The 27,809-nt window shown below is 41.4% G+C and overlaps 1 protein-coding gene across 4 annotated transcripts; it reads right to left on the minus strand.

Annotated features, from left to right (window-relative positions):
- Window positions 1–605: 605 nt before the first annotated feature.
- On the minus strand, window positions 606–27,809 carry CALCOCO2 (calcium binding and coiled-coil domain 2). 4 transcript variants are annotated; one of them, XM_033090846.1, is made up of 14 exons: window positions 24,968–25,049; window positions 24,351–24,466; window positions 18,304–18,498; window positions 13,636–13,738; window positions 13,347–13,480; window positions 12,397–12,522; window positions 9,699–9,787; window positions 8,335–8,404; window positions 7,609–7,731; window positions 7,267–7,353; window positions 4,879–4,974; window positions 3,178–3,313; window positions 2,154–2,182; window positions 606–1,635 (listed from the first exon to the last, which is right to left on the minus strand). In XM_033090846.1, exons 3-14 carry the CDS (start codon window positions 18,481–18,483, stop codon window positions 1,459–1,461), a joined length of 1,350 nt encoding a protein of 449 aa, XP_032946737.1. In that variant the 5' UTR covers window positions 18,484–18,498; window positions 24,351–24,466; window positions 24,968–25,049; the 3' UTR covers window positions 606–1,458. The 4 variants fall into 4 exon arrangements, with proteins under 4 accessions (XP_032946737.1, XP_032946738.1, XP_032946736.1 ...); XM_033090847.1 differs by lacking the exons at window positions 24,351–24,466; window positions 24,968–25,049 and adding an exon at window positions 27,701–27,809; XM_033090845.1 differs by lacking the exon at window positions 24,351–24,466 and having other exon boundaries at window positions 24,968–25,099.

The raw sequence follows: 27,809 nt of genomic DNA on the forward strand, positions 1-27,809 counted from the left end.
CATCTTACTGAAATGATGATACAGGAGGAGTGGTAGTATCATTTCATCTTCCTTTTATCAGAGGAGAAATAAAGGCAAGGAGCTGTGACTAGGACAATACAGTTAGTTTAAGGCATGGCTGCGATCACATTAGGGAAAACCCCAGAAGGAATGCGGCCATAGTGGGCTCAACCTTATCCATGCCATCATGTGAACATCACTCAGAAGTTTTTGTAGAAGTTTCTACAGTGACCAGCTGGTTAACTGCCTGGGAGTCATTTCCATTTGTTCAGTCCCTGGGGGGAGAGAAAATGGAACTGCTTTCTTATTGTTCAATTAGGAAAATCTGGGTGGAGGGAATTGAATTTAGTTCACGAAAGGAGCCAAAATCCACACTGCCCCCTTTCAAAAAATGCATGGAAAGTTACAGCGAGAAGTCAGGGCTCCAGATTTCTCATACTAATGCTTCATCACCTCCCTTTTCACCTCAAGATAATTGCCATGACACTTGTCTGTTGACTAGTAACAACAGGTGAAGAGAAATCATTGGTGGGGTCCACAATTCCCACAATCCTTTTGATTACACTTTTCCATAAGCTTAAAAATAAAACGCCATAAACTCAAGGTTTATGTTAAATTACCAAAGTCCGTGAAACAGAGGACTAGTTTATTTTAGTATTAAAGAGACTAACGTTAGTTATCATTATTCTGTCATATCCATATTCAAACTCACCTGCTCAGAAAGTTGCAAACCCATACAGTTTCTAACAACGCCTACCAACCATTAAGAAAGGACTTACAACAATAAAAATTATGTGCATAGGAAACATCAAAGTAGAAAATGCCAATCAGAGGTATCCAGAGAGAAAGGCTTTCTGTGATTGAAATAACATTTCATGCCCATGATTCGGGATAAGTTGCTTCTATTGGGAAATGAGAAATCAAGAAAAGAAAACTTTGGTATCCAAATTGGATGCCTGAGTTCTCTGCCATGCCATATTTTGGCTAGTCTAATGCAATTAGTTGGAGACAGAGACCTGAGGAAGAAGAAGAAGAAATTCTCAACCTCTGGTCAATCTCCAGCCCCAGGGTGAGGAGTGAGGACTGAGTACAAATACACTGCCTTTAGTGGCTGTGGGACAACTTGGAACACTAATCACTTAGTAATTGAGTCAGGCCTGTTGTGAACAGCCAGTTCTGTCCCCGGGGCCCCTGTACTGAATGAAGGCCCTTGGAAGAATGGGCACCGTAAGTGAGAGTTCTGTGCTTTAAAAGATGGTAACCTACATGGATAGAAGTATAATAGCCCTTAACACGATCCTTCAGATAATCAAAATCTCTCTATCTTTAGGGCAGCAGGACTGAATACACCCCTAATAATTTCAGGTTAGGCAGGATCTTGAGTCACACTCATAGTGAAAGCTATAGGTCCTACTATATAAAATCTATGTACAGTATAGATCCAAGAGGCTAGGACACTTATAGAGTGTGGCAGAACACATGGTCTTCAAAGATTTGCTTTTCTTTTGCTGAGAAGCTCTTGTCACAAATTGGACAATTCAGATAAAGGGTCTGGAGGTGCTGCTCCTCCAATGTGTGATCATACATGTCACCAGCAAAGTCTGATGTGCAGGTGGGGCATTTCTTCATGGAGCGCTGAGAGGAAGAACAAAGGGGTCAGTGGAAATGAGACCACATCTATCTTAGTTTCCACTATATCCTTAGCATCTAGCATAATACTTGGCACATGGTAAGTGCTCAAGACATAGAGAATGAATGAACAAATTCACATCTGGAGATACTCACTGCGGATTTCTCTAACCCCAGGACTGAAGGACCTAATGTCACTGAAGCAGTTAAATAGCTTCCAGCCTGGAAGGGGCACTGGGCATACCTTGTCTGGCTAGCTGCCTGGTTCACATTCCCTCCCTAGTCCTGCCACCAAACTCAACTCACAGTGGAGTTCTTGAGCGGAATGCTGATGGATGAACTGTGACTTCTTCTCCCCACCTCAAAAGGCTCACTTAGCTTTGGGCGCTGAACAAACTGACCCAGCTGACTTCTGGAGTTATCAAAATGAACCCGTTTCCCTATGGTTCTCCTATGAATTGGAGCAGGAAGGGAAATTTCCTCAAGGGTTTGATGTGGTCTATCTCATGATTCAAAATACTTACCAGGCTGGGGGCAGAACTTTCTTGGATACCTGAGGGTAATAAAAAAGGTTTAATTCCGTGAAAACATATCCCTGTATTCTCTAACTGTTGTTATAGCAGTTGTTTTCTGTAACCCCCATTGTTCCCTTTCTCCCCACTGCCTCTGACTATCTCTCATATAAACCATTTACTTCTGATGGAGGGTGTCTAGGTCAATGATAAGGGAAAAAAATAATGAACTATATTACATATATGTTATGTAATCAGAAGAAAACAATAAACCTATTTTCAATGTGTGGAAAATGAGATTTTAATAAAAATAGTAACGATTTAACAAGGAGACCGTCTGAGAATAGATTTTAAGATTAAATCCATGCAGTTATTTTTCAAATTAAATGCTTAAAAATCTTTTTAAAGAAAAAATAAACTTGTACCCCTGCCTGCTGTGAAGATCTGATTGTGACCCTTGAGAGAATATGACTGCTTTAAACTGTCCAAAAACAAATGAGGTATCATATTGCTTTGGGAGATAAAAGAGGAAAAGTTCCCTGTTTGGCAAGGACATCTGTCCCCCGGTCCTTGAGTGACGAGAGTGGGGGACATTCCCTGACCGGGGGTCTCTGTGAAGCATGCTCCTACCCTCGGTCAGGCCATCAGGTGGCTACTGTCACTGCTCATTCCTGGGCAGCGTTACCCATCTCTTGTGCTTCCATTTCCAAACCTTAATTAGCTTCCTCAGCTTTGGATGTGTTTATCTTCTACTCAGAGACATTTCTCTGATTTATATATTTGGAACATAGCCACGGGACTCAATTTGTGTATGCTGCCTCTAGGCGAATGATCTGATTTGCGTCTTCTAGATTCAGATTTATTTCTCAATTAACACTTCTTGCCTGGCAATCTTTCTATTGGGTCCTCAGCTTCTGCCCAGCAAGTCTTAACAATGAGACTGTTCTTAATTAGCATCTCAGATACAAAAAAAAATTGCGTGGGGGGAAGAGATGCAGCCAGGGGCGTTTCAGCTCGAATGGCAAAACTGTCTTACCAGAATATGGGTTTCCATAGACGAGTTCTGGGCTTTGTCCTGTGCCTCCTTGATGTGCAGTAGGCACTTGATATGGCAAAAAGTCGAAATCCAGACCCATGTAACTCATCAATCTGCCGTTCTCCTTCTTCAAGAGCTAAGGATAGAATATTTATAAAGACGTGTTGAAAGACGACAACAGAGAATGACCCCCAAGGAACCGGCTAGGGGATGCCCAATTATAGGTTGTTCTTAATTAATAATGCGGAGAAACCCAGGAAATGATAAACCTTTTCATTTTTCAAAAGGGCAAGCAGTAGCCTCCATACCCCAAAGATTTGAGTTCTTGATATCTGAATTTAAATACATACTGAATTTTGTTTAGATTAATGCAAAATAGAATTTTAAATCTCTAAATACACACCAACTGAAGGGGGTACAAGAGTTATGTGGCTATATGAGGGTGGTAGGAGCTATATTAAGATGGAAACTGTTTCACATTATGGAAAGCAAAATGCTTTTTTTAGTCTCTTTCCTAGAACAATTTTTTTTTACATAATGTGAATATTCATCTGATATAATTTTCCCTTCCTTATGTTTTAGCCCATCAAATATACCAACAGAGACAGTTAAAAGAAGGAAGGAAGAGAAGGAGGGAGGGAGAGAGAGAATAAGCTACAACGGGGGCAGACAGCATTTAAAATTCTTAGAAAACAGAAAGTTAGTAAACTGCCCATTAACATCTTAAGAGGGCTTTATTATAGTTCTTAATAAAACTTCCTAACATCAGACCTTTTCCTTCTTGTTGTAAGTTGTGTGCGCACTTCCTCCCCACCCCTGCCCAGCCCCATCAGACTATCCCAGGAAAACAGGGATTTCAAAGTCAAGGTATAGGTACTTATTTAAATTAAAAGGTTGACAATGACAGGGCCAGAAATAGACAACAAATGCCTTCCTCAATACTGAAACACACTGGCATAAATAATGAAATGAAAAGTAGAAATGATCGCTTGGAGGTGCAGCCCAGAATGGTCAGAGAGAGAGAGCAGAGATGGAGAACTGCCAGAGGGGTAGATCTAGGAGTAACCTGAATAGGAGGACACCCACACTTTGATGCCCTGTAAGAAAATGAGAGTGGCTTCAAGGGCAACCACTTCATTTGCTGCCATCATCCTTAATCAATCAATCAATCAATCAATCAATCAATCAATCAAGTAACAACTTGTGTTTAATACACAACAGAAAACAAATACTGGTTGGATGAATGAATGCACAGCGTTTATTAGGGGCTTAACATGGGTAGACCACTGGTACAGACCACTTCTGCTCCTGGTTTGGCAGCAGAAAAGAGGAAAAAGTTGTGCTGAAGGAAAGGGGTTCCTCAGCTAGCATAAAAGTGATGTAGGATGTTAACACGCCAAAGACAATACTTACAATAATGGTGAAGTTAAAACCAAAAATAGTTAAGTTAGATCTTCACCAAGGCTCTTCCTTTCAAGTTATCTATTGCTATGGCAAACAAGTTTGTCATCGAACAAAGAGAGGGTTTTGTGGTACATTAGGAAAACTGATTAAATTTACTCGGTTTAGAAGCAACTGTCTCCCCCACTGTCCAGGAAGGGGTTCTTTTATTTAACTTTTTATTTTATCACCACATCTCTGGGTCGCCCTGCTCCTTCCCCTTAAACCCCTGGGGTTTTCTACCCTCTTTTACACACTTACATCATTTTCTCTTTCAATCCTCTCTTTCTCTCTCTGCAGAACATTGCATATAATCTTGTTCTCACTCAGTCTTTTTGACAGGTCCAAGTTCTGGTCCTGTCAATAATGAAAAAAAGAAAATCAGGATTTGGATCACATAGGGTAATCTGGATTGGGGGGGGGAGGGTTGTAGAACAAGGAGATCACAGAGGCTCTAGCTTTCCAAAGTGGTGGGACTGAGGTGGGGAAGAAGGGAACTGGGGTAGGGACGAGTGTTTTTGTGGAGGGGACGCTGACTAACAGAAAAGAGACTTAAAATGCCTACAGGCCTGGGCTGGCATTGAGATGCGGGTTTCTTTTGGTTTCGCTGGGAGTGTAAGTGACCAGAGAGAGAAACAGTAAGCTTGGGGAAAACGTCAAGACTGACTTATCAAAATTAAGGGAAAATGGAACCTGGTTTAATCCCACCCAACCATAGAAAGAGTCATTTCTGTCTTGAATAAACATCTCAATCAATGTAGCGTGAAGCACTTAAGAGTTAGATTGGCGTGACTCCCTTGCAGTGTGAGGCTGGGCATGTAGACTCAAGTTACACTGAGGAAGGAACCCTGGAAGGCATTTATCCAAGGCTACCGGGAACCCACACTGGAGTCTTGGGCTTCCCAGTATGATGGGTTGACCTGATGAGTTTTATGGACCCCAAACCCCTAGGCATGCTTCAATGCTTCCCATCTCCTACCTACCTACATACACGTGCGGACACTGCACAAAAACACTTTAAGCTAATCCTACCAGTAGTGGTTTTTTTTTCAAGATTTTTTATTTGACTGCTGGTGCCCAAATTGCTGTGCGCTTTTAGCCAACGCTAAGGTAGTAATGAGAGAGGGGCTACCCGATAACAGTGCTAACTGCAGGTTCCTGGCTCCCCATCCCCATTGGCTCCTGTTGGCTCTTCTGGTCCTGCTTCACTTCCTCAAAAGGCAGAAATAAGAAAGGGCTATCTGAGTCTGCACAGAAGCCTGCTCAATGGTTACAAAAACCTTCTGAGACCCATGGCTGAGCTGGGGCCTGTTTCTGGAGATTTCCAGGCTGGTTTCTGGCCACACACTCCATCCCGCCTCTTTTTAGCAGAAAGATAAATTTCTCTCCTTAACAAGGGTGTACGATCCTCTGGGCTTCGTTTAAGAACCACAAACCTTCACACCCCTTGCTTCCTGGGCCCCTTATCTCTGTCACCTATCAGCGCAGCAGCCCTGAGTTGCCTGATCTGCTTGTGGAGCCGCTGACACTCTGTACTTCTCTAAGAAACAGGCTCTCCCGGCCTCTACCTTTGCCTTTAGGCGTTCCACCTCTTGTACTAACTGCTCCTCCACTGCTGTTTTCTTGTTCCTAGGCTCCTGAAGTATAAGACACAGTACTCATAGTTAGGGGCCTTTTGGATGCATGAGGAATAAAGAATTGCTTTCAGACAGCTGGGGAGCTCCTGGGTCTTGAAAAATACTCCACGAAAACCATACTGTGTTTCCCCGAAAATGAGACCGGGTCTTATATTAATTTTTGCTCCAAAAGACGCATTAGGGCTTACGTTCAGGGGATGTCATCCTGAAAAATCCTGCTAGGGCTTATTTTCCGGTTAGGTCTTATTTTCGGGGAAACACGGTACCTGCCACATGGAGGTAGCTGTCATCACCATACGGCCTCTTTTCCAACAATATATTAGAGGCAATTATTAGTCAATTAAACTTTAATTACCATCTTACTATAGCTCAGAATAATTTATCATGATAATTTCTAATATTATATTGAAACAAAATTTGTTTTGACTGCTGTAATATTTTCTAATCATAGAGCTCAATTCTATAATCATTAATTGTCTACCTGCACAATAACTCTTTAAGAAGGAGTTAGGGGGCCGCCGGTTAGCTCAGGTGGTTAGAGAGCTGTGCTCTTAACAAGGGTGCCGGTTCAATCCCCACTTGGGCCACTGTGAGCTGCGCCCTCCACTACTAGATTGAAATAACTACTTGACTTGGAGCTGAGGGGTCCTGGAAAAACACACTTAAATAAATAAAAAGTTGGGGAAAAAAAAAAAGAATTTCCTTTAAAAAAAAAAAAAGGGGGATAGGGTTATTTTTGTGTGATTCCTAGCCCAAGGCTCTGTTTACTACAACTTGTCATGCAGTTTAACTTCCAATATTCTTTATTACCCATCACACATCAGAAATGCCCACCTCTCCTAAACATTTTTAAATGGCAGATTCTCTGTCCTTTTGGGTAGAGTATAAAAAGTCCAGCGGTAAGTGCTAGCCTAATCTGTCTTATTTCTCCTTTCCATCACTTGAAAATAGACCTTTATCCCCCTTCTTTTCTGTAGGCTCTCTCCCCATAGTCATCCAAAGACAGACATGCCGTTAACTCCTGCTGTTTCTCCGTTGCAGTAGCTTCTTTCTGCTTCAACTCTTCCACTGTCTGCTCCAGCGTCCTCTGGTACTCCCTCTGCACGAAAACACATTTCAGTACCATTGCTGGAAACATGAATGCATGCATTGGGGAAGGGCCTGCTGAGCTAATGAGCAAGCAGGATGCAGAAAAGAAGCAAGTCTTCTCTTATTAATTTCTGAGAAAAGCCATGAGATACCTCATTTCAGATGGCTTCCTCTAGGACCCTTCCCAGAGTGATATGATAAAGAGATAACAATATATATAATCTCTTTAAATACCTAAAAATGTTATTTCCTTCCAGGACTCTACCTGTTCAGTTAAACTGAGAAAGAGCTGGTCATTCTCTTTTTCCAGATGTTCCAACTGCTGTGTCTTATCTTGATTTCCCTGAACAAGCTTCTCCATTTGTTTCTCTTGAGTTAACAGCTGGGCCTAAAGCAAAAATAGTGAATACAATCAAGATATAAAGAAGGAAAGCTAACCAGGAATAATGCTTTTTAATATACAGTAACATAAAGAGATGTATGTTCCCTAGCAACTCCCAACTGCCAAATATCCTTTAGAACTTCTTCCCTTTACGGCTCTATCTTATACCTAAGAATCTAAGACTCAACTGAATAAACTTGGACAAACCACTCTTTAAAGCCCTTCTTTAAGACACAGCTTCCTAGAAAGAGAGCAGTTCTGCTCTCTGCTTTACATTCCAGGCTTTTGCGTAAGAGTTTGGTTGAAAAGATTTTGTAGCTAAAACAAAGAAGTTTGAAAACCACTGGTATAGATGACAGTCATCCACCTGAGCTCATGATAAATATAAAACGACCAAATTGTTCATTCCTTGTGGACTGTGACTATTTAAAAAAAAAGGGTGTGGGGGGGTCAAGAACAGGAAACACACACTCTGAAACTTTAGCCTCCTGCTCTGAAAGGTACACCATCAGGCACTCGTTACAATGAAATGCATCCTTCTGGGCCACGAGAGAGGAGTGGTGGCAAGGCTAAGAAAACACACTTGCACAAAGGTTTGGCATCACCTACCTGAAGCTGATCCACTTTGAATTCCATCTGCTCATTTTCTGAGGATATCTTCTGGTTTTGTACTCTCAGTCTGTGGAGGTGGAGACGATTATGTGAAATATATGTTGATGCCAGGTCGGCTCCCCTAGGCCTTCAATGATGGAAGGCTGCCTTAGCGCTAAGCCTTTACCGTATTTCCCCGAAAATAAGACCTAGCCGGACAATCAGCTCTCATGCGTCTTTTGGAGCAAAAATTAATACAAGACCCAGTCTTATTTTACTATAACATAAGACTGGGTCTAATATATAATATAATAAATATAATAAATATAATAAATATAATATAATACCGGGTCTTATATTAATTTTTGCTCTAAAAGACGCATTAGAGCTGATTGTCTGGCTAGGTCTTATTTTCGGGGAAAGAGGGTAGAGGTCTTTTAAAATCCACTATTATTATTTTTTTTTTAAGGAGGGTGCAGCTCACAGTGGCCCATGTAGGGAATGAACTGGCAACCTCAGTTGGTTAGAGCTATTAGCACCACGCTCTAACCAACTGAGCTAACTGGCTACCCCTAAAATCCACTATTCTTGGGGCCAGCCCGGTGGCTCAGGCGGTCGGAGCTCCATGCTCCTACTCCGAAGGCTGCAGGTTCGATTCCCACATGGGCCAGTGGGCTCTCAACCACAAGGTTGCCGGTTCAATTCCTCGAGTCCCGCAAGGAATGGTGGGCTCTGCCCCCTGCAACTAAGATTTTCGTAAGCTGAGCTTACGGCACCTTGAGCTGAGCTGCCTCCCGGATGGCTCAGTTGGTTGGAGTGCCGGCTCTCAACCACAAGGTTGCCAGTTCGACTCCTGCAAGGGATGGTAGGCTGTGCCCCCTGAACTAGCAACAGCAACTGGACCTGGAGCTGAGCTGCGCCCTCCACAACTAAGACTGAAAGAACAACAACTTGAAGCTGAATGGCACCCTCCACAACTAAGATTGAAAGGACAACAACTTGACTTGGAAAAAAGTCCTGGAAGTACACACTGTTCCCCAGTAAAGTCCTGTTCCCCTACCCCAATAAAATCTTTTTTTAAAAAAAAAAAGGAAAAAAAAAAAATAAAATCCCCTATTCTTTTCTTCAAACCTGTTTTGGCTTCCTGACCTCAAAGTGCAAGTATATTCAATACTTAACATTAATACTGGAATTCAGGTCATTTCTCCTTACCATTCTGAATTAGGTTACTAATTCTCTAACCTAGAATCAAAGAGCTCATGATTCAAAGGGGAGAATCACACCTATCATTGTCATAATAGGAAGTCTGTTTTCTAACAAACTCTAGAAATCTAAGGGCGTCTATAATATAGCAGATCCTCCCATGCGAGAATCACACTCACTGAAGCAGCTCTGCCTCCCAACTGTCCTCCTGCTCTTTCACCTTCTGTTCCAACTTCTTGTTGATGCTCTTTAGGGTTTCTAGTTCCTCCTATAGATTGAAATGTCAAAGGGACAGACCACTTCTAAGACAGTTTAGTATCTCAGGCAGCCAACAAATATTTATTGAGCACATATTATATGTCAGACATAGCATGATACAGCAGTGAATGAAATATCCAATGAAAGGGATTTCTATATTAAAACGTTCTTAATATGTTCTTTCCATATTAAAAACACATCTACCTTAATTGTTCTTCCACTGGAGCATATATTTGCCCGTTAATTCATTAAACAAATACTTAATGAGTTCTTATTACACACCAGGCACTGTTCTTGGCACTGCAGATACAGCCGTGGATAACATAATGTTGCTTTTCTCCTACAAAAGTGCTCTCCAATAAATTCAGAAAGCCACATACGTAATTAAAAAATGTTAGTAGCCATTTAAAAAAGTTTACATTTAAAAAAGTAAAAAGAAACATAAAATCAATTTTACCAAAAGCATATTTAACCCAATATATCTAAAATGATATTGTTGTCATACTGAGTCTTCAAAGTCCGGTACGTATTTTATGCTCACAGCACATCACAATACACTACATTTCACATATCTAGTGGCCACCATATTGGTCCTAAATATTTGTTTTTTTCTTTCCCAGTTTCATTCTGCACCGAAGCCAACCTTGTGTGTCAATAACGACTCCCTGCTTTTAGAGACACGATTTAAACATGTTTAGTTTATAGCCTTTTTTTAAATCATTTTTTTCTTTTTATAAAATTGTAGTAAAATACACATTAACATAAAATTTACCATCTTAACCATTTTTAAGTGCACAGTGCAGTGGCATTAAGTACATTCACACTGTTGTGCAACCATCACCACCTCCACCCACAGAACTCTTTTCATCTTACAGAACTGAAATGAAACTTTATACCTATTAAACACTAACCCCCCATTTTTCCCTCCCCCCAGCTCCTGGCAATCACCATTCTATTTTCTTTCTCTACAAAGCTGACTACTCCAGGTACCTCATATAAATAGAATCGTATGGTATCTATCTCTCTCTGTCTGACCCACTTTACCCAGGATGTCCTCAAAGTTCATCCATGTCACAACATGTGTCACAATTTCCTTCCCTTTTAAAGCTGAACAATATTCCATTGTATGTCCACACTATGCTATGTCTATCCATCTATCCGTCACTGGATACCAAAGGTTGCTTCCACCCTTTGGCCATTGAGAAAAATGCTTTTATGGACATGGGTGTACTACTAGTATCTCTTTGAAAAAACAGGTATTATCAATCCCCTTTTTACAGGGAGGGAAACTGAGGCTCATGAGAGATGTTAAGAAATTTCTTGTTTATCAAACAATAAGTGGGAGAAACAGCCTAGTTCCTAACCACTGTATGATCCTGGCTCTAAAACCCTTGGGCTTTAACATAAATATGTGAGTTAAAAAAAAAAAAAAAAAAAAAAAAAAAAATATATATATATATATATATATATATATATATATATATATGTCTGAGTTCAAATCCCAGCTCGTTCCAAAGCCGCAAACTGTGACATTGAGCAAGACAGTTAACCTCTCTGAGCTGCAGGGCTGTTGTAAGAATTAAGTGAAGCTATGTGCTCATAGTGCCTGGCACATAGTAGGTGCTGAATAAATATTGGCTTTTGCCATCATTATAATAACTGGTAGCAAGTATGTAGGAGAGCTATCTCAAGAACCCAGACCCTTTGATTCCTTGGCTAGAACCTGGCAGGTGGGCTGGGCTGTAGGGCTCCTGGCCAGATGTTGGTTCTTGACAGCCGAGTTGTGAGTTATATCTATTCCACCATGGTTTGCTATTTCACTGCCTCGGACAGGCCAGGTCTGCAGCCTGGACCTGCCATGAACACTTTTATACCAGTCAAGGGCAGACGACATCACAGGCACTTGTGTGACAGCAAGGTATAAAGAACAGAGCACTGTCTGGAAGTCAAGAGAAGTGAGTCCCAGCCCAGTGTGATCCCTAAACAGACCTCTCTGCCCTTCTTCTGCGCCTCAGTTTTCTCACCTGTAGATCAAGGGCTTTACAGGTGGTAATTGCCAAGGTCTGTGTGTTCTGGAAACATCTAAGTTATAACCCCAGTGTAATTAGTTTATAGTCTTTAGAGAAAACTCTCCACTTCAGCTTCTAGCGTTATCAAATCTCATTCACCACCTGCTGATTTTAAGGATGATTAAAAAGAAGCAGCAACGAGTTTGGATAACCCATAGCACCTTATTTAATACTCTCTTCTCTCTTGATGTCCATGTTCTAGCTAATCAAAGAAAATTATTTCAAATTATAAATAGCAATGGGGAGAAACCATCAGACTGCCTGGGTGTGAACCCAGGCTCCATCACTGATTAGCTGCATAAGAGATTACTTAACTTCTCTGAGCCTCGGAGAGGTTACTCATCTCTAAAATTGGGATAATAATATTACCTGTTCCAAAGGTTCACCATGAAGTTTAAGTAAAGTAATCCATGTGAAACTTTTAATACTGTGCCTATTCAAAGATATTAGTATAAGGGAGGGAGATCACAAGCAAAACAGAAAATAGTGCTGGATAAGAGGACTACTCTGGTCTGCACACTCCAAGTTCACCCCTAACCAGCAGCCATACCTGCTTCTTTTGGAGCTCAGCCTGCATGTCTGAGTTCTGCTTCTGGAGGCTGACACAGCTGTCTTTCAGCTCCTGGTTTTCTTTGCAAAGCTCACTGTTGTGCTGCTCAATCTCTTCCACCTCGCCCTACGAAAGAGCATTGCATACACTCGGATTTGACCCTTTACAGCTCAGTGCATATTCAAAACCCTCTAGCAGAAAATTCCTACAGCCTGGGATGTCAAGGGTCTGGATGATTCCCAGTCCCTGTACTGACATCTGTGTACGCCAAATGGGAGCAGCTCCTCAGTGTGGAGGGAAGTGGGTAATAGAGTATGTCTGTATGATTGTAGCCCTGAGCCTGCCATAACCAAGAAAGAGAAACAAAATTAAGGCCATAAAAAGTGAAAAGGAAGAACAGAAGAAGAATGTAGGTTCTTCTTGCAAACACTTAGTACTGTTTGTCTCTCCTACTGGACTTTGCTCCTTGAGGCCAGCGACAGGGTTTTAATTGATTCTTCACCGCGTCCCCAGTACCTACTATCATGCTGGAGGGAAAGCAGGTGTCCCGATAAGTAACTGAGTGAGTAAGTGAATCTAATACTCATGCATGACAGGCTCTGGGTCAGAACTGACAGATACAAAGAAGATGTGGTACGTCTCTCCTCAGAGGAGTTGATCAATTCACTGTGCTGATGAGATGTGGAGATGACAAAAATTAAGTAACTGGAGAAATTAAGGGAATGACTGAACGCCAACTGAGGAACAGTAGCTTTAAAGAAAGGAGATACCCCTTGCTGTCATTCTTCTAAATGTCCCTAAGTCACTCCTGAGTGGGTTTGAGTGGGTGCTGTTTAAGTTCTCAACAGTATCTGTCAGACACTCAGTAAAGCCTTATTGACTCAAATTCCGCCCTATCCTGGAATTGCTACTTACTGCCAGGAAGGGATGGAGGTGAGATGTTTACGGACCTGAGTGGTAACAACCAGGATGTCCTCCTCGTTTTCTGGGCGGAACTGGAACGGAATACTTGCTCCCCGGACCACACCATCCTGATCCACATAACAGAACTGGTAATACTCATCATCCTTGGGCAGGTAATAAGCTGAAAACACAAAATGATTTGTTATCTAAAATAGGTCTATTCAGAAAACTAAAAACCCGGAAGTCTTATCTGCTCTAGAAAGCCCAAGTTCAAGGGAATGAATTAGTCTTGGCTGCTAACTGTCTTCAGTACCTTTGATCCAGTATTTCTCTCACCTTTAAATTGTACTTCCTGCTGTTTGGTGGATTCGCTCTTTAGGTCAGTGGGCAAATTAACCCACATGAAGGTGTAATACTCACGGGTTGTCTTCCATCCCACCTGTAATGACAAGAGGCTCTCGTTCAGCATCTGGAAGTGCTCAGGGGAAAATCCTTATTTGGGCTGTGTCTCCTCAAAATGAACTTACTTGTTATGTATGTTGAAAATTCAATAGAATGAGTTCATTATGACAAGATCTATCCACTGTGGATCAAATCTTGTTTTTTGATTTATGACAATCATGTATGGTAAAATGTCTGCTACAACTAAAAATTGGCACACACAGAGTTCAAAATATCTGCTTTAGAAGAAATGAAAACTGGCCACTCAACATCCATGACAAGGGTTCCAGAAATTATATCTCCCAGTCAGACATAGAACTGAGAGGGACTGGGGGAAAAAGTTTTAGGATTGCGAACCTCGATCCCGCTACTCTTACAATGGTGTTCTTGGAACTTCTCCATCAGAAAGCACTGCGGATCTGACAGCGCCATTGGTTTGTCCTTTTCTGTGTCCAATTCAATCTGGTCACCTATACTAGCCTGGTCATACTACTGCATTTTAAAAAAATGCATTTTTTGAATAATGTGTTGGGGGTAGAGGGGCAAGAGGCTTCTTAGATTATGAGGCACCAGATAACCGAGTCCTGTCTATATAGTTTTCTTTCCTTTAGTGTTTTTCTTTCTTTTCTTTTTTTTTTTAAGGAGGATTCAGCTCACAGTGGTCCATGCGGGAATCAAACCGGCAACCTTGGTGTTATCAGCACCATGCTCTAACCAGCTGAGCTAACCAGACACCCCTCCTTTTAGTATTTTGTTTTTTTAAAGTATTTTGTTTTCCTTTTTAATTTTTTTTAAATTGGGGAATATTGGGGAACAGTGGTTTCTCTAGGGTCCATCAGCTCCAAGTCATTGTTCTTCAATCTAGTTGAGGGCGCAACTCACTGGCCCATGTGGGAATCGAACCGGCAACCCTGTTGTTCAGAGCTCACGCTCTAACCAACTGAGCCACCCGGCCGCCCATAGTGTTTTTCTTAATGCATGCTTCATGAAGGTTTTTTGGTGATAAAAATAATAACAATCTGGTATTCCTAAGGCCTCATCTAGGTATTGAATGCAGTAAGTCATAAGATATAAGGATACCGTAAAATATGCCTTGGAGTAGACATTGGCTAAGTGGAAAATATTCTCACTAAATGTGAAGAGGGTAAAAGATGGCTCAAATCATATCTGGAAGATAAGAGCACATCAGAGAATAGAAAGAGAGCCATTGTGTCTTCAAGGGGAGAACACTGAGCAGATGAGAAGCAAAATTACATTTATTGCCAAATTTTGACCCTGCCTGAGCCCAGTGGGAAGAAAAAGGATTAAAAATAAATTCCATTGTTATATACGAAGGAATCAGAGCAGGGTTGAAAAGGCTACACGGAAAGCTCATCAGGACATACTAGGGCATGTTTTAGTGTCTCATTAATACATTCCCCATTGCTGTAAGCATCTCAGAGCCCCTGCAGCCTGCGGTGGTGCAGGAAGCAAGAATTTTATGGAGTCTTCATTCACATCCTGGAGTTTCTTAATGCACTGTGACCAAAATATCATCTGGAAAGGCCTAAGAACTACTGCTGCCTTGGAACAAGGAAACAACTTCTAGCCACCTGCAATTTCTGTCCTTGGCTCCTCCACCTGAGGAGTGCTGGTCCCAGTCTGCGTCTCGTGGCACAGTATTTCCCCTCTCCAGAACCTAGGAAACACATGCCCAGGTAATGGAGAGGATGGAGCACAAAACTATGCAGTAAAGGAAGGAGAGCCGACTCCCACCCACTTTATGCTCGATCATGGGTGGTAGCTTTTGCTGTATTGAGAAGACGTAACATACAGCACATCCAGACACATTTCCTGAGCGCCTACTTGGTGCCAGGAAGTACCAGCGTTAGGGTTGATGTGGAGTTTATGGAATATGATTAAGACCATGTTGTAAGAACTCCAGACTGGGCGAGCTTTAGAAGTGACATACGAAGGACACGAAACTTCAGCCAACTTTTAGTTCTCTAATTTACCATTTGTTGTTCAAAGGAATTCAGCAGAATAGAGAGGTTTGGGAGTGCAACAAACCTGCTTCACGACTCACTCACTGGGAGACCCTGGGAAAGTCACCATCTTGAGTATATTTGTTATGTTCATCTGTGCTCAAGAGATACTACTTACCTAAGGGGACGGCTGTGCTGCGAGGATTAAATCAGAAGACACACACACACACACACACACACACACACACACTCTCACAACCTCATCAAACATCCAGCACATTGTATATTCTCAAAAAGTCTGTGTTCTCTGTTACTCTTAAAACTTTTTTTCAGGCTTCAGGATAGGTGTTTAAATCAATACCTTTACGGACAATGAACATTAGAGGCCATTCTTTAGATTCACCATGATTTCTTTATTGAGGCATGGCAATACCTCTGAAACGCATGAAGCATTTCAAGTATAGATGCATTTTTTTAATTTTTTAAACATTTGTTTTTAAAAAGCACAAGCTTTTCATTTGGTGTATGGTGACGTACTCACTGGAAGTTGCTAAGTGCTTGGGGAATACAATCAGTGTATGCAAAACAGAAACATAATTTTAAAAAAGTTACAGATTATACTTCAAAGACTAATAAGTAATTTTTGAATCCTCCTTTTTCTTTTATCATCTATGCCTGCACTGTCCAATATGATAACCACTAGCTACATCAGGCTATTTACATTTAAATTAATTAAAAATAAACAAAATTTAGAATCTTGAGGATATTATGCAAACAGAAATAAGTCAGACTGAGAAAGATAAATACCAAATGATCGCACTCATATGTGGAATCTAGACAAAATAAATGACAAACAAAACAGAAACAGACTCATAGGCACAGAGAACAAACTGATGGTTACTAGATGGGCGGGCTGAGTAAGAAAGGTGAAGGGATCGGGAAGCACAAAACAGTCACAAAACAGTCATGGGGATGTAAAGTACAGTATGGGGAATACAGTCAATAATATTGTAAAAGCTATATATAGTGTCATTGTCATGTGGGTACTAGACTTAGCGGGGGAATCACTTAATAAATTATATAAATGTCTAACCACTATGCTGTGCACCTGAAACTAATATAAAATAATATGGAATGTCAGCTATAATTTAAAAAAATAGTCACGGGGATATATAGTACAGCATAGGGAATACAGTGAATAATAATGTAAGAATATAATCAATAATGTTGTAATACCTATGTACAGTGTCAGATGGGTAATAGACTTACTGGGGTTATCACTTTGTGAGGTATATAAATGTCTAATCACCATGCTGTTTTGTATACCTGAAACTAATAAAAAATATTTTTAAATAAATAAATAAAAATTTAAAATCCTGTTATTCATATTAACCACATTTTAAGTCTCAATAGCCACATGTGACTAGAGGTTACTGTACTAGACAGTGAAGGTATAGCTCCACTGTAGAAAGTTCTACTGGACAATTTTGCTACATATGGGAAAGAAAAAAAACAACTACCCTCTTTTTTCTAAAATACAAAACACTGTGGTGTGTCAGTTTTCTGTGTTAGAACTTCTTTTAGTCTAATGTTTCACTATCCTGCAGTCTCAGAAGCTATCATGATACCTGCCAGTGTCCTTTGGTTGTCTACTACCCCTACCTCTAAACACCAGCTACCATGGCTCTATTAATTAGCTTGGTATTCCAAACAAGAAAAAGGAACTCAATTAGACATGTGAATAAGCACCAGCTCCTTCAAAGTGCAGTCAAGAATAATGTCTGATTTCAGGATGAACAGCATTGGCAAATAAACACATGACATACTGAGGTGTCAAAACAAAGGTCATTGACGTTGGCACTCAACAATATAAATTATTTAATTTGACCTTTATCTCCTGTCTCTGGAAATAGGACGATTTGTCATTATGGTGTGTGGGGGGGGGAAGGGGGGAAGAGAGAGAGGGGTGAGAGACAGATACAGATGAGGTGAGAATCAGAGATAGAGAGTAAGTTGACTCTAATAAAAAGGTACCATTTCTGTACCTGAACTGAGAAGGTGATTAGACACTAGAAGAGGTCATTGAGGGACCTCATCAACCTTCCATCCTTTGACATCTTTACAAAAAGCAAGACACACTTATTCACAGACAAACTTCTTGGATGCAGTATGTTGAACTAGGTAACTTCTCCACATCCTTTTCAAATTTGTAATACTCACATTAAATGAAACACTCTACTAAGAAAGCGATGTCTAAAGTCACAGAAATTATGTAAGGGGCCACTCATCCCCGTCAAGTCATAGACAAATATTTCAAAATAGGATAATTAAAAAAATTACGTTCAGCCTTTGAAGGCATAATCAAACTTGGGGATTGTATGATTTGCCATCTTATTTTCGCTTGAAAATGAAAGTAAAACTTGAGTCCCACAGCACAGTTTGGTGTGCGAAGGGGGAAGTGCTAGGGAGCTCAGCTTAGGATTTTATAATTGGCCAGACATGATATGCAAAATGTTCGTAACACATCGACAATCGCACAGTCAGATAATGAAGCTTCACCTCGAGATCCTCGTCACTTGGTACTAAGTTGACCACTTACTCTAAAGATGCCAATCCAATCCTTTCGACGGGGAATGAAATGCTGGGTGAGGGTGTAATAGCACGTGACATCCCCTCCAGGCACATAGAACTTCTCCACATTGTTAAAGATGATCTGAGAGAAATGACAATGATCCAGCAAGACAGCTGATGTGGGGGGGTCCTCTATTGGGTCTTCCATGGTGGGGGTCCTGTTCTGAGATATGAGATAGAATAAGGCTCAGAAAGGGTTTTGTGAAATACTGGAGATTTCTGGACTCTCACCCAGGGAACATTCTGTTCTAGACAAGTCAGCAAAAGCAAAAGCCTGACTAGTACTGAGATCGTACAACTTGCTTTCTGTTTCACTTTCAGGCATTTTGCGTGTGTACTTCTGAGGCTGTTAAGAATTTTCTGAGAATATCTTTGACCTCTTCACTACAGGCACTACCACCACCCTACATACCCTTATTCTCTGCTCATAAATAGTTTGTTTCCCTACTTCTAAATGCCTTAAATAAGGTAGCCTAGAGGAGAAAATAACCTGAGCTGGGAATTGTAAGACCTAGATTCTAGAGTTTTCATCCTAATAAACCCTGTGACTTTCGGAATGTCAATTTCTCTAGATTTCAGCATCTCCATTCAATTCCATTTATCCTATAATCATTAGTCCCTTCCAAATATTAAGGCACTCTGTTAGGAGCTGGGGATGGGTACAGGAAAAAAGACAGGGATGAGAGGAGACTATTTGACATGTAGTGGTGACAAGCGTGGGTTCTGAAACCAGAATGGTGGAGTTCAAATACCAGGTTCACCACCTCTTCAATGCATGACCTTGGGTGATTTACTTAATTAACCCAGCTCTATATCTGTTTCCTCATCTGTAAAATGAGGCTAATAACATCTACTTCCCCTTTTTTTTGTGTGTGAGCATAATGTAAATAATGTAAAATGTCTAGTCCTTAAATCCGTACTTGCTATAGAGTAGGCACATCATACGAGGTAGACACATGTTGAATGAGAGAATAAAGTACTTAGCACAGAGACTGCACAAAGAAAGGCTTTAACAGATGTTAGTGTTTATTACTGCTGTTGTAGGTTTTATTTCTTTGGCAAACCTTTGCCCTCAAAGGGTCCCAATCCAATATGGAGCTTAGATGAATAAACAAGTGACTACCAAATGGATGGAATAGTGCAAAATGCTCTTGGGTTCAAAAGAGGGAGAGATGCTACCGGTAAGGAAAGTGAAGAAAAGCTTTGGGTAAGTGAGTAGAATCTTAGGTAAGCCCCTCAAGGAAGATTAGGATTTTGACAAGTAGGTTTGGGGTGAGGAAATTCTAGGTGAATGAAACACCATGCATAAAAGCCAAGACACAGAAAAATGCAGCCCATGTTTGGAGGACAGCAAGCAAGTTTGGATCCCTATCTATAAAATGGGGATTATAACCAGTATTTCCACCTTTCTAGGTCACCGCACAGATCAAATGTGATCAAGGATAGGAAACTATTTGGGAGGTAAAAACAATAGTTAAGAGAACAACGTTCTTTTGGATTGTTAAGACCTGAGACTTCCTGCCCCTCAAAAGTCACATGCCCAAATATATGGTGATGGAAGGAGAACTGACTCTGGGTGGTGAACACACAATGGGATTTATAGATGATGTAATACAGAATTGTACACCTGAAATCTATGTAATTTTACTAACAATTGTCACCCCAATAAATAAAAATAATAATAATAATAAAAAAAAGTCACATGCCTTGACTTCTAAATGCCTCCCAGGTCTACCCTTTAGTGAGCCCGATTCTCAACCCAGAATTTTACTGGGAAATGAAAACAATATTGCAGCTCTACACAGCAGATGGATAAAGAGCTATACATATGCAAACACCACATGACACCTTACAAAGTCAGCTGTTGGAGCATGTTGGAAGATTGCACACACAATTTAAAAAAATAAGTAAGTAATCAAAAAACACAGTAGCTCTTTTAGCCCTGCCCCACCCTACTTATTTCCTGGTTTTATTTTGAACTGGAAACAACCAGGCCTCTTCTTCCAACTCCCCCAGAAGTCAGTTTTTTCCACAGAGAAGGCCAAGGGATTTTGAGGCACTGAACTACCTCTTCTGGTTTGTGACACAGTTTAACCACATCCTCAACCTCAAACCTCAGATCAGTTTTTCTAAGGAAGAGAGAGATCACATTGCCGTCTAGGTCAGAACTTGTTCCTCAGGATAAGCTGCTGCCTGGGTGAGCTCTTAGATGTTATGGGAGGGTGGGCAGGAGACTTCGCAGCCTTCAGATCCCTCTTTTGCCTAGTGGCCTCCAGTCAGACTGAGGCCAGCACATCCCCTCGGTCCTAAGCCTGGGGCACCATTTATCTGAGCACTAAAATGACTTAATCTGTCCTTTGACTACCCATCTGAAAAACAGTCTCGTAAGAATGACTTCAGGGCCTGTCTCTATTAACCTACATACCACCCTCCCTATTCTTTTCCTTTATAACATTATCCACTATACGCGATGTAATGCCTAGCCCTTAGTGATTGCAGACTGAGTCGGTGACTAAATGAATGAATAAGATATGCATGTAATTCATCAAAAAATAGAAGGAAAGGGCTTTGTAGCTAAACAATGGTGAGAATGACGGTGGGGCTAATTCTTTTTTAAGTCCTGCTCTTAATTTGTTAGCTACTCTTGGAGAAGCTGCAGTTTCAGAGCTTTCTCTTTTTCAAAGTACAGTGAGGAGATGGTAATCTCCAAATGTTATGTCAATTCTTGGTGTAGCTGGTTCAGCTGGCCGAGCTGGTTCAAGTGGCACGGTGCCAAAAAAACAAAAGGCACAAATTTGATTTCCTTAAGGACCCATAAAATTCACACTCCATTACCCATCTTTCACACACTCAAACTCTGGCAAGCTGCTTTGCAAATGGAGGCTATAAGGCAAGACCAGCCACGGGTATGGGGGCCTGGTCTAGCCTCTCTTTCCTCACTAGAAAAACAATCTATAAGTTAGCTCATGAACAGGACCCTGAAGAGAGGCCAGCATATTTATTCAAAATGACTTGGAAGAGCTCATGTCAAGGCTTGAGTGTAGCCTACGGAAACTATCTCTTTTCATTCACCTGAAAACCTCATCATCTGTCTGGAAAAGTCAACAGTCTTGGTTCCTTGCTTATCAAAAATGCAAGCGACTCCATGAAGTTTCCAATTTCAGAGATCTCATCACCTTCCCAGGACTCAGAGGGCACCCAATGGCACTCTGGGTATTCGAAACTCAATCATTCTTGAAATAAAAACTCTCCTCTGCCAAGACTGGGAAAGAGGGTGAGGAGGCAGGCAGGGTGGAGGACAGCAGCAGCTTCCCTTGTCTGCTTCTCAGCGAAGTTGAGGATGAAAAAGGCAAACCTAGCGCATAATCATGCCAACCTGACCTGGGTCAGTGAAGAGGTACCTCATTTGACTTTTCCTGGAAGGAAGGTATCTCCTGATTTTTAAGGTCAGTGATCCTTAAAGCCTTCCCTCCCTCCCAATGATAAAATTCCCTGGGAGAAATGGGAAATTACCTTTCTGACAAAGCAGTCTAGAAATGACTTTTTGTGGAGGGGGCCAAGGAGGATGTAGAAGGAAAATAAGAAAGACTTAAGCATCACCTTCCTCTTCCTTTAATCACTCTTCCCGCTATAGAACCTGCCACCATTCACTTCTAATTCTGGCCATATCCATAGAGGCAAGGAAGGGAGAAGAGATATAAGAAGAGCAAAAGTTAAATTTAGAAGCCCGGAGAGTCAAGAAAAAAACAGTGGGGTGAATTAGGCCCCCTGGAAATTGTGGAATGGGATTCCACTTAATTCCTTACTCTTACTCTCAAGTCAAAGACTGACCACATAAGGAGTGACCAGGGGAAAGAAAACAAATAGGGATTTTAAAAAACAAACCATCAAGCATGGGAAAATAATGCGGATTCCACAAACTGTCACAGGCACTTTACTTAGACTCTGATGTTGCTGTTACTTTTTTTTTTCAGCTCAGTTTCCGAAAGGATTAGGGTCCTCAGAGGTGGGAATAGGCAAATGTATTTTAAAATAAGTCCCCTGAACTGGCTCGTGGCTTCTAGGAAAATCTGACACATTTTCATCTAATGAGCTTTCAAGCCTAATATACTACTCCCAGGACTGTTCCATAAGGGCATAGATTCTCTTATGTTCTCCTGATGAAAAGGAACAACAGCCAGTTCCACTTCTGCTCGTTCTGAGTGAATTTTAAACTACACTGGTAAGCTTTTTAGCAGAAAAAAATTGAAATGTAAAGCTTCCTGGTTCCTAACAATGAGCTTCCAGATCCTAACAATGCAAATATTCAACCCAATCAACTCACCAATTTTCCTAAAGATTTTTCCTTATGTATGCTGAACCATGAAGAAGAAATAACTTTATGAAAAATAACTAAAATTCTACCTTAAAGAATGTCCAAGATTTTTACATTAGCCTTTTATATCAGTGGGCACGTTTCAAGAAAAATAAAGGGTATAGGTAGTTTCTCTGGATTAGTTCACAGAAGGAAACCAAATGCTTCCACAGCCAAGGGAGAAATAAATGCAAATGAATTCTTCATTTGGGAACAGTAAAAACAAAGACAAGTAAAAACCAAAACCACATCAATCTAATTCCTTCATCCTTTCGCTTACTTAACTTTCTAAACTATCAGCAATTAGCAAATGAATGAACTGATTTGAGTCCCTCTCCTTCTTGGCCCAGGAAGAGATGCTGACACAGAACTATGCTTCAGGGAACCCTGACAATGGATACACTGAGTCTGTAGATGGCCTGAGACAGGGAACAAGAGCAAAGACGCAGTCACTGGTCCTCCAATTATTAAGCCACTTGCTCTAATTCAAATTTTTCAAGTTCATTCTAGTTCCTTACATAAAATCTTTCAGAGTGCTTTAGAAAAATTGTATACCCCCAGGAAGCTTTCAATACTATTCATGACCAACTGTTTGGACTGACAAATAGTTCTGGGACATGAGAATGCAGGCAACTGAAGAAACGGAAAAGCTCAAAGCTGCTTACTAAATTTCCATTTTACTCGACTGAGATTTTACACTTTTTCCTTGAAAGGGGTTGACTATGACAACCCCTGAAGTGACGAGGGTCGCGATAGCGTTTGTAGTGTAGTGGAAACAGGACTAGACCATGAGCCAAGGGACCTGGGTTCCTGTCTTAGTGCTGCCACCAACAAGCTCTGAGGTCTTGGCCAACTCACACTACCTCCCTTTAGGCCTCAGTTTCCTCATCAGTACAATGCCTGGATCAGGCTAGAAAATTTCTAAGAAAATTTCCATGTATAATGATCCTAAGTGAATGAAAAAGGAAGTAAAAGAGTTCATTTTAACTGTCTCTCTTTTCGTCTAAGAAAATAAGGAGGCGTGGCATTATATCACTAAGCACAACATTTTTAAAGAGCCCTGGATATACTCTCTGACTAAAAAAGCCAACACGACTTATTAGTGCTACGGAACTCTACTGACCACCTTTCTCAGGGTCCTTTCCACTCCACAGCTGTCACGTCTGCTAAAGGGTAGAGTTTCAGGTAGAGGCCCTCTGAAAAGACCTGTGAAAGTGTGTCACCTGGGTGGTCCTTAATCACGTGCTGTACACTATCTACAAAGACCTACTACATAAAAAGTCCTTTGATTTAAACAGTTTTTGCAATAATGGAGACAAGTTATAATATACAGCAGGTCCTCGAATAATGTTGTTTTGTTCAACATCATTTAGTTCTAGTAACGTTGATGAGATGCCGTGGGAACTTAATTTAGTTTATATCAATTAGCCTATGGTAAAATTGGTTAGCTTATAGGTTCTTTAGCTTAAAATCGCAAAACCTGTGACCACATTAAGTGTAGATTTACTGTGTAACATCTGTATTATTCTACTCAGCTCCAACCATGGCCACTTGTTGGATTGCATCAGGAGCAAAGAACTCAAGTGACAGAAAAAAGTTAACATGCCCAGGAGAGGTTGAAATCATGTGAGTGGGAACATTAGCCCCCAAACTAAATTGACCTGATGGTGGCAGTGGGAGGGGCTCCGGGAGATGACGGTAAAGAAGCAGGTCACTACACGCCAGCTGCTCTCTTCTAGGCTGCCTAGAACACCTCCTCCAATTACAGGGGCCTCATCTGAAGGAAAGGGGGCTTCAGAGATCAAGCCTACTCATAGATAGGGAAAAAGAGGCCCAAAGAGAAGGTAACTTGCCTGGGTGAACTGGGCAGGGCCCCGTCTCCTTCTCGAAGCAAAGGGCTATGATGTCAAGGACAGGGATTAAGAAACCACTAGGACCTCGGCCCGCGGGAGGGGGCATGACGCTGTGACGTCAAGACCCTCACTCCTGTCTGAGGGGTCCCTTCTGCCCAAGGAGCCTCCTACCCAGCCACAAGCACTGAGGCCTTGCCCTCCTCGAGCGAAAACTGTCCCTCAACCTTTCAAGGCCGCGGAAGGCGCTGCAGTGGCTCCATGACGCCACTCCCTCTTACTGTCACCCTAGAAAGATGGAAAAGGATGAAAACCGAAACGAGCCACACCTCTACCACCCATAGTTGTTTTCCAGGACTGGAAGTCTGACTTGGGGCACACGAGGGTCCAGGTGCCACTAATTGCCCTACTTCACTCCAGAGACTCACCAGGGGTAGCAGCAGGCGGCGGCGCAACTGCAACAAAACTGCAACACAGCAGGGAAGGGGACCTTGGTAGAGGCGAAAATCCCAGGGAGAACTGATCCCGTCTGACCCCGCCTATACGTCACAACGGTCAACAAGCCCCGCCTCCACCGCGGTGATTTCTGGGACTTGTAGTGTTCAGTGACTTGGGCCCCAGGGACCCTCAGCTAGCTGCCCTTTTATGGTTTTCCCCAGTCCGGAGCAAGGATCTCACCCCAAAACAAGCTGTTTACTTACCTTAAAAAAAAAAAAAACACACACACCAAAAAAATCCACAACTTTATTTCTTTCAGTTTTGAATGAGAAACCTCCATACCTTTGAAGGGCCATCGAGAGGTCATTGCATTTTTCTCCTGCTTCCACATAACACTTCACTAAGAATCTTATAGATGAGACTCCCTTTGGCGTTTAAACATGCCTCCCACCTGCCCCTAAAGGAGACCCAGCAATTTCCCTGGGTGCCTCAGATTTTGTGTTTCATCATTCTCTTTCTATAAAGAAATTATTCTTCAGCTTTAACACTGTCAACGTCGTGCGCTTCCTAACTGAGGTAAGAATAAACTCAGCAAAAATCCTAATAAGTCAGTTTAGAGAGCATTCCCCATGCTTGATATCTGAACAATCCTTCGCCTGCCTTCAGTAAGAATCTGAAGTTGGTTTAGCAAGAATCCCCGGAACCTTGATGTCTCCTTTTCGTCATTTTCCATCGGCTTGTCCTTATTGTATTTGGAGATGAACACAATCTCTCTCCCCCATTATAATGTCCCTCTTGCAATAGGCCTGGATAAAGTCTTTCTTACCATTTTAACAAGAATAATTATTTCTCTAACACTACACGTGCTATCTATGGAAGGTTAAATGCAGAAGTGCCCCTTCTCCACCTCTGTTTAAAGCTGGAAAGTAATTTTCTCTGTCATCTAACCAGAGAATGTATGCCCTTGAAGCCACTTTAGGTTTCAGGCAGGAAATTGAGTATTCCTAATTCCACCTTCTCACAAGACGGGTGGCATTCAACTGAGACAAATGGATGGATGGTGGGAAAAAAATGATGACTAACTCAGGGAGTGGGGCTTCTGCTGAAAATTCAAATCACCTGAGTTACCAAAATAATACTCTTCCATTTTAAACTCTGTCTGCAGGGATAAGTGCTGTCAGTATCCTGGATACATTTCCCTTAATTTTATTTACTAGCTTTTTAAAAAGCATGGAGAACTGACCCCTCCTATACCCACCCGCACAGCTTACTGTCTACATTAACCGGATAACTATTTCATGACACTCTTGCCTGGAAGTTAACAATGCAAATAAATCCATTGTTCATTTCAGAACCGTCCTAAGAGAACCATCAATTCTTCCATAGAAAGCATCACATGACAGTTCTGTACACTTCAAGACTTGAAATTCCTGGTCTCAAAATCCTTGCTTTGCTGTGTCCACCAACTCTAAACTATCACGACCTTACCCAATCGTCATCAACTCCTGACCTGCCCCCAAGGCAAACTTCAAGGTCTCAGTCAATAGCACTACCTTGTCCTGCCACTTCTGAGCCATTACTACAACTCGGTCAAGGTAGTGTTCTTCCTCACTGCAGTAAGAATACACTCAGGTTTGTCTTATCAACAGCTTGTTTTGTTGATACTTCTCGGGAGCTAAATTTGACAGCATATAGTAAAAACAAGATTAATTAGTTAGATTTATTTCCAACAGAAGTGTCAAGGGAAGGCTGCAAGTACAACCTTTTATCATTGAATATTGAAGGGACGGGACTTGACATTCAGAACTACAGAGAAAATCTTCCACTCCTATTTTCAACTGCTAGGTATGGACTTAAACAAAGACTGGCAGTGGGGGTAGTTACTCTGTGCCTGACACAGTAGATTATTGTATTTAATCCTTTCAAGGGAAGCACTTTTATTATCTCTATTTGACAGATGAGAACATCGCGGCTTAGAGACATAAAGTTACTTGCCCAAGCTCACACAGCTAGTAAGTGTCATCAGAAGACTTTGAACCCAGCATTCTGATGCATACTTTTTATGACAGTTCAGATAATCCAGAAGGGAAGACAAACACATAAATGAGTATGATACCACATGATACTGGCTCTAGAAGAGGAATTTACACAGTGCTAAGATAGCACAGAATTAATTTTTTCTAGGGGCAAGAAAGAAGGTTTCATAACAGAGGTGTCAAAGAAAAATTATTCTGAAGCCTATTAGAACGGTAAGAAAGACTTTATTCAGGAATATTGCAATAGGGACATTATAATAGGGGAGAGAGATTGTGCTCTACTCCAAATACGATAAGGACAAGTGGAGATTCACAGCCATCTGGCAGAGTGAGGGTGGTCAGTGGATGAAAATTTACCTAGAGGAGACATCAAGGGAAGGGGGGGACTCTTGCTAAACTGACTTAATAGGATTCTTGCTGAAAGCGGGATGGGGATTGATCGGGTTTCATGGGCAGAGCATTCTCTCTAAACTTACACAATTTTTACCAATATTGGACTTGGCAAGGACAGAAACAGAAGCCCAAGACTGAGGTCTAGTCAAGAAATGGGCTCAGAGGAGCCTAATTAAAGCTTGGTCAAAGACAGAGTCTTTGTCAGAGGTGACATATGATTTATTTGAATAACAGGCTTGGCAGGCAGAAAAAGGAATGGGAGAGAAATCCGAGATGGAGGGAGGGAATGCTCACCTACAGCAGTGCTGTCCGATAGGATTCTCTGCAATGACGGATATGTTCATTATCTGCACTATCTGACCTGGTAACCACTAACATCTGTGGCTATTGAGCCCTGGAAACG

This window comes from Rhinolophus ferrumequinum, chromosome 21 (assembly GCF_004115265.2).
Source record: "Rhinolophus ferrumequinum isolate MPI-CBG mRhiFer1 chromosome 21, mRhiFer1_v1.p, whole genome shotgun sequence".
Lineage (NCBI taxonomy): Eukaryota > Metazoa > Chordata > Mammalia > Chiroptera > Rhinolophidae > Rhinolophus > Rhinolophus ferrumequinum.

What these genes read in the sequence shown, in the direction of transcription:
- CALCOCO2 (XM_033090847.1), bottom strand. Translation starts at nt 18,483, where the DNA reads ATGGAAGACCCAATAGAGGACCCCCCCACATCAGCTGTCTTGCTGGAT. An exon ending in TCCTGGTTGTTACCACTCAG is followed by an intron (nt 12,523 to 13,346) that starts GTCCGTAAACAT and finishes GCTCTTTCGTAG; the next exon opens with GGCGAGGTGGAAGAGATTGA. An exon ending in CTGAGCTCCAAAAGAAGCAG is followed by an intron (nt 9,788 to 12,396) that starts GTATGGCTGCTG and finishes TTCAATCTATAG; the next exon opens with GAGGAACTAGAAACCCTAAA.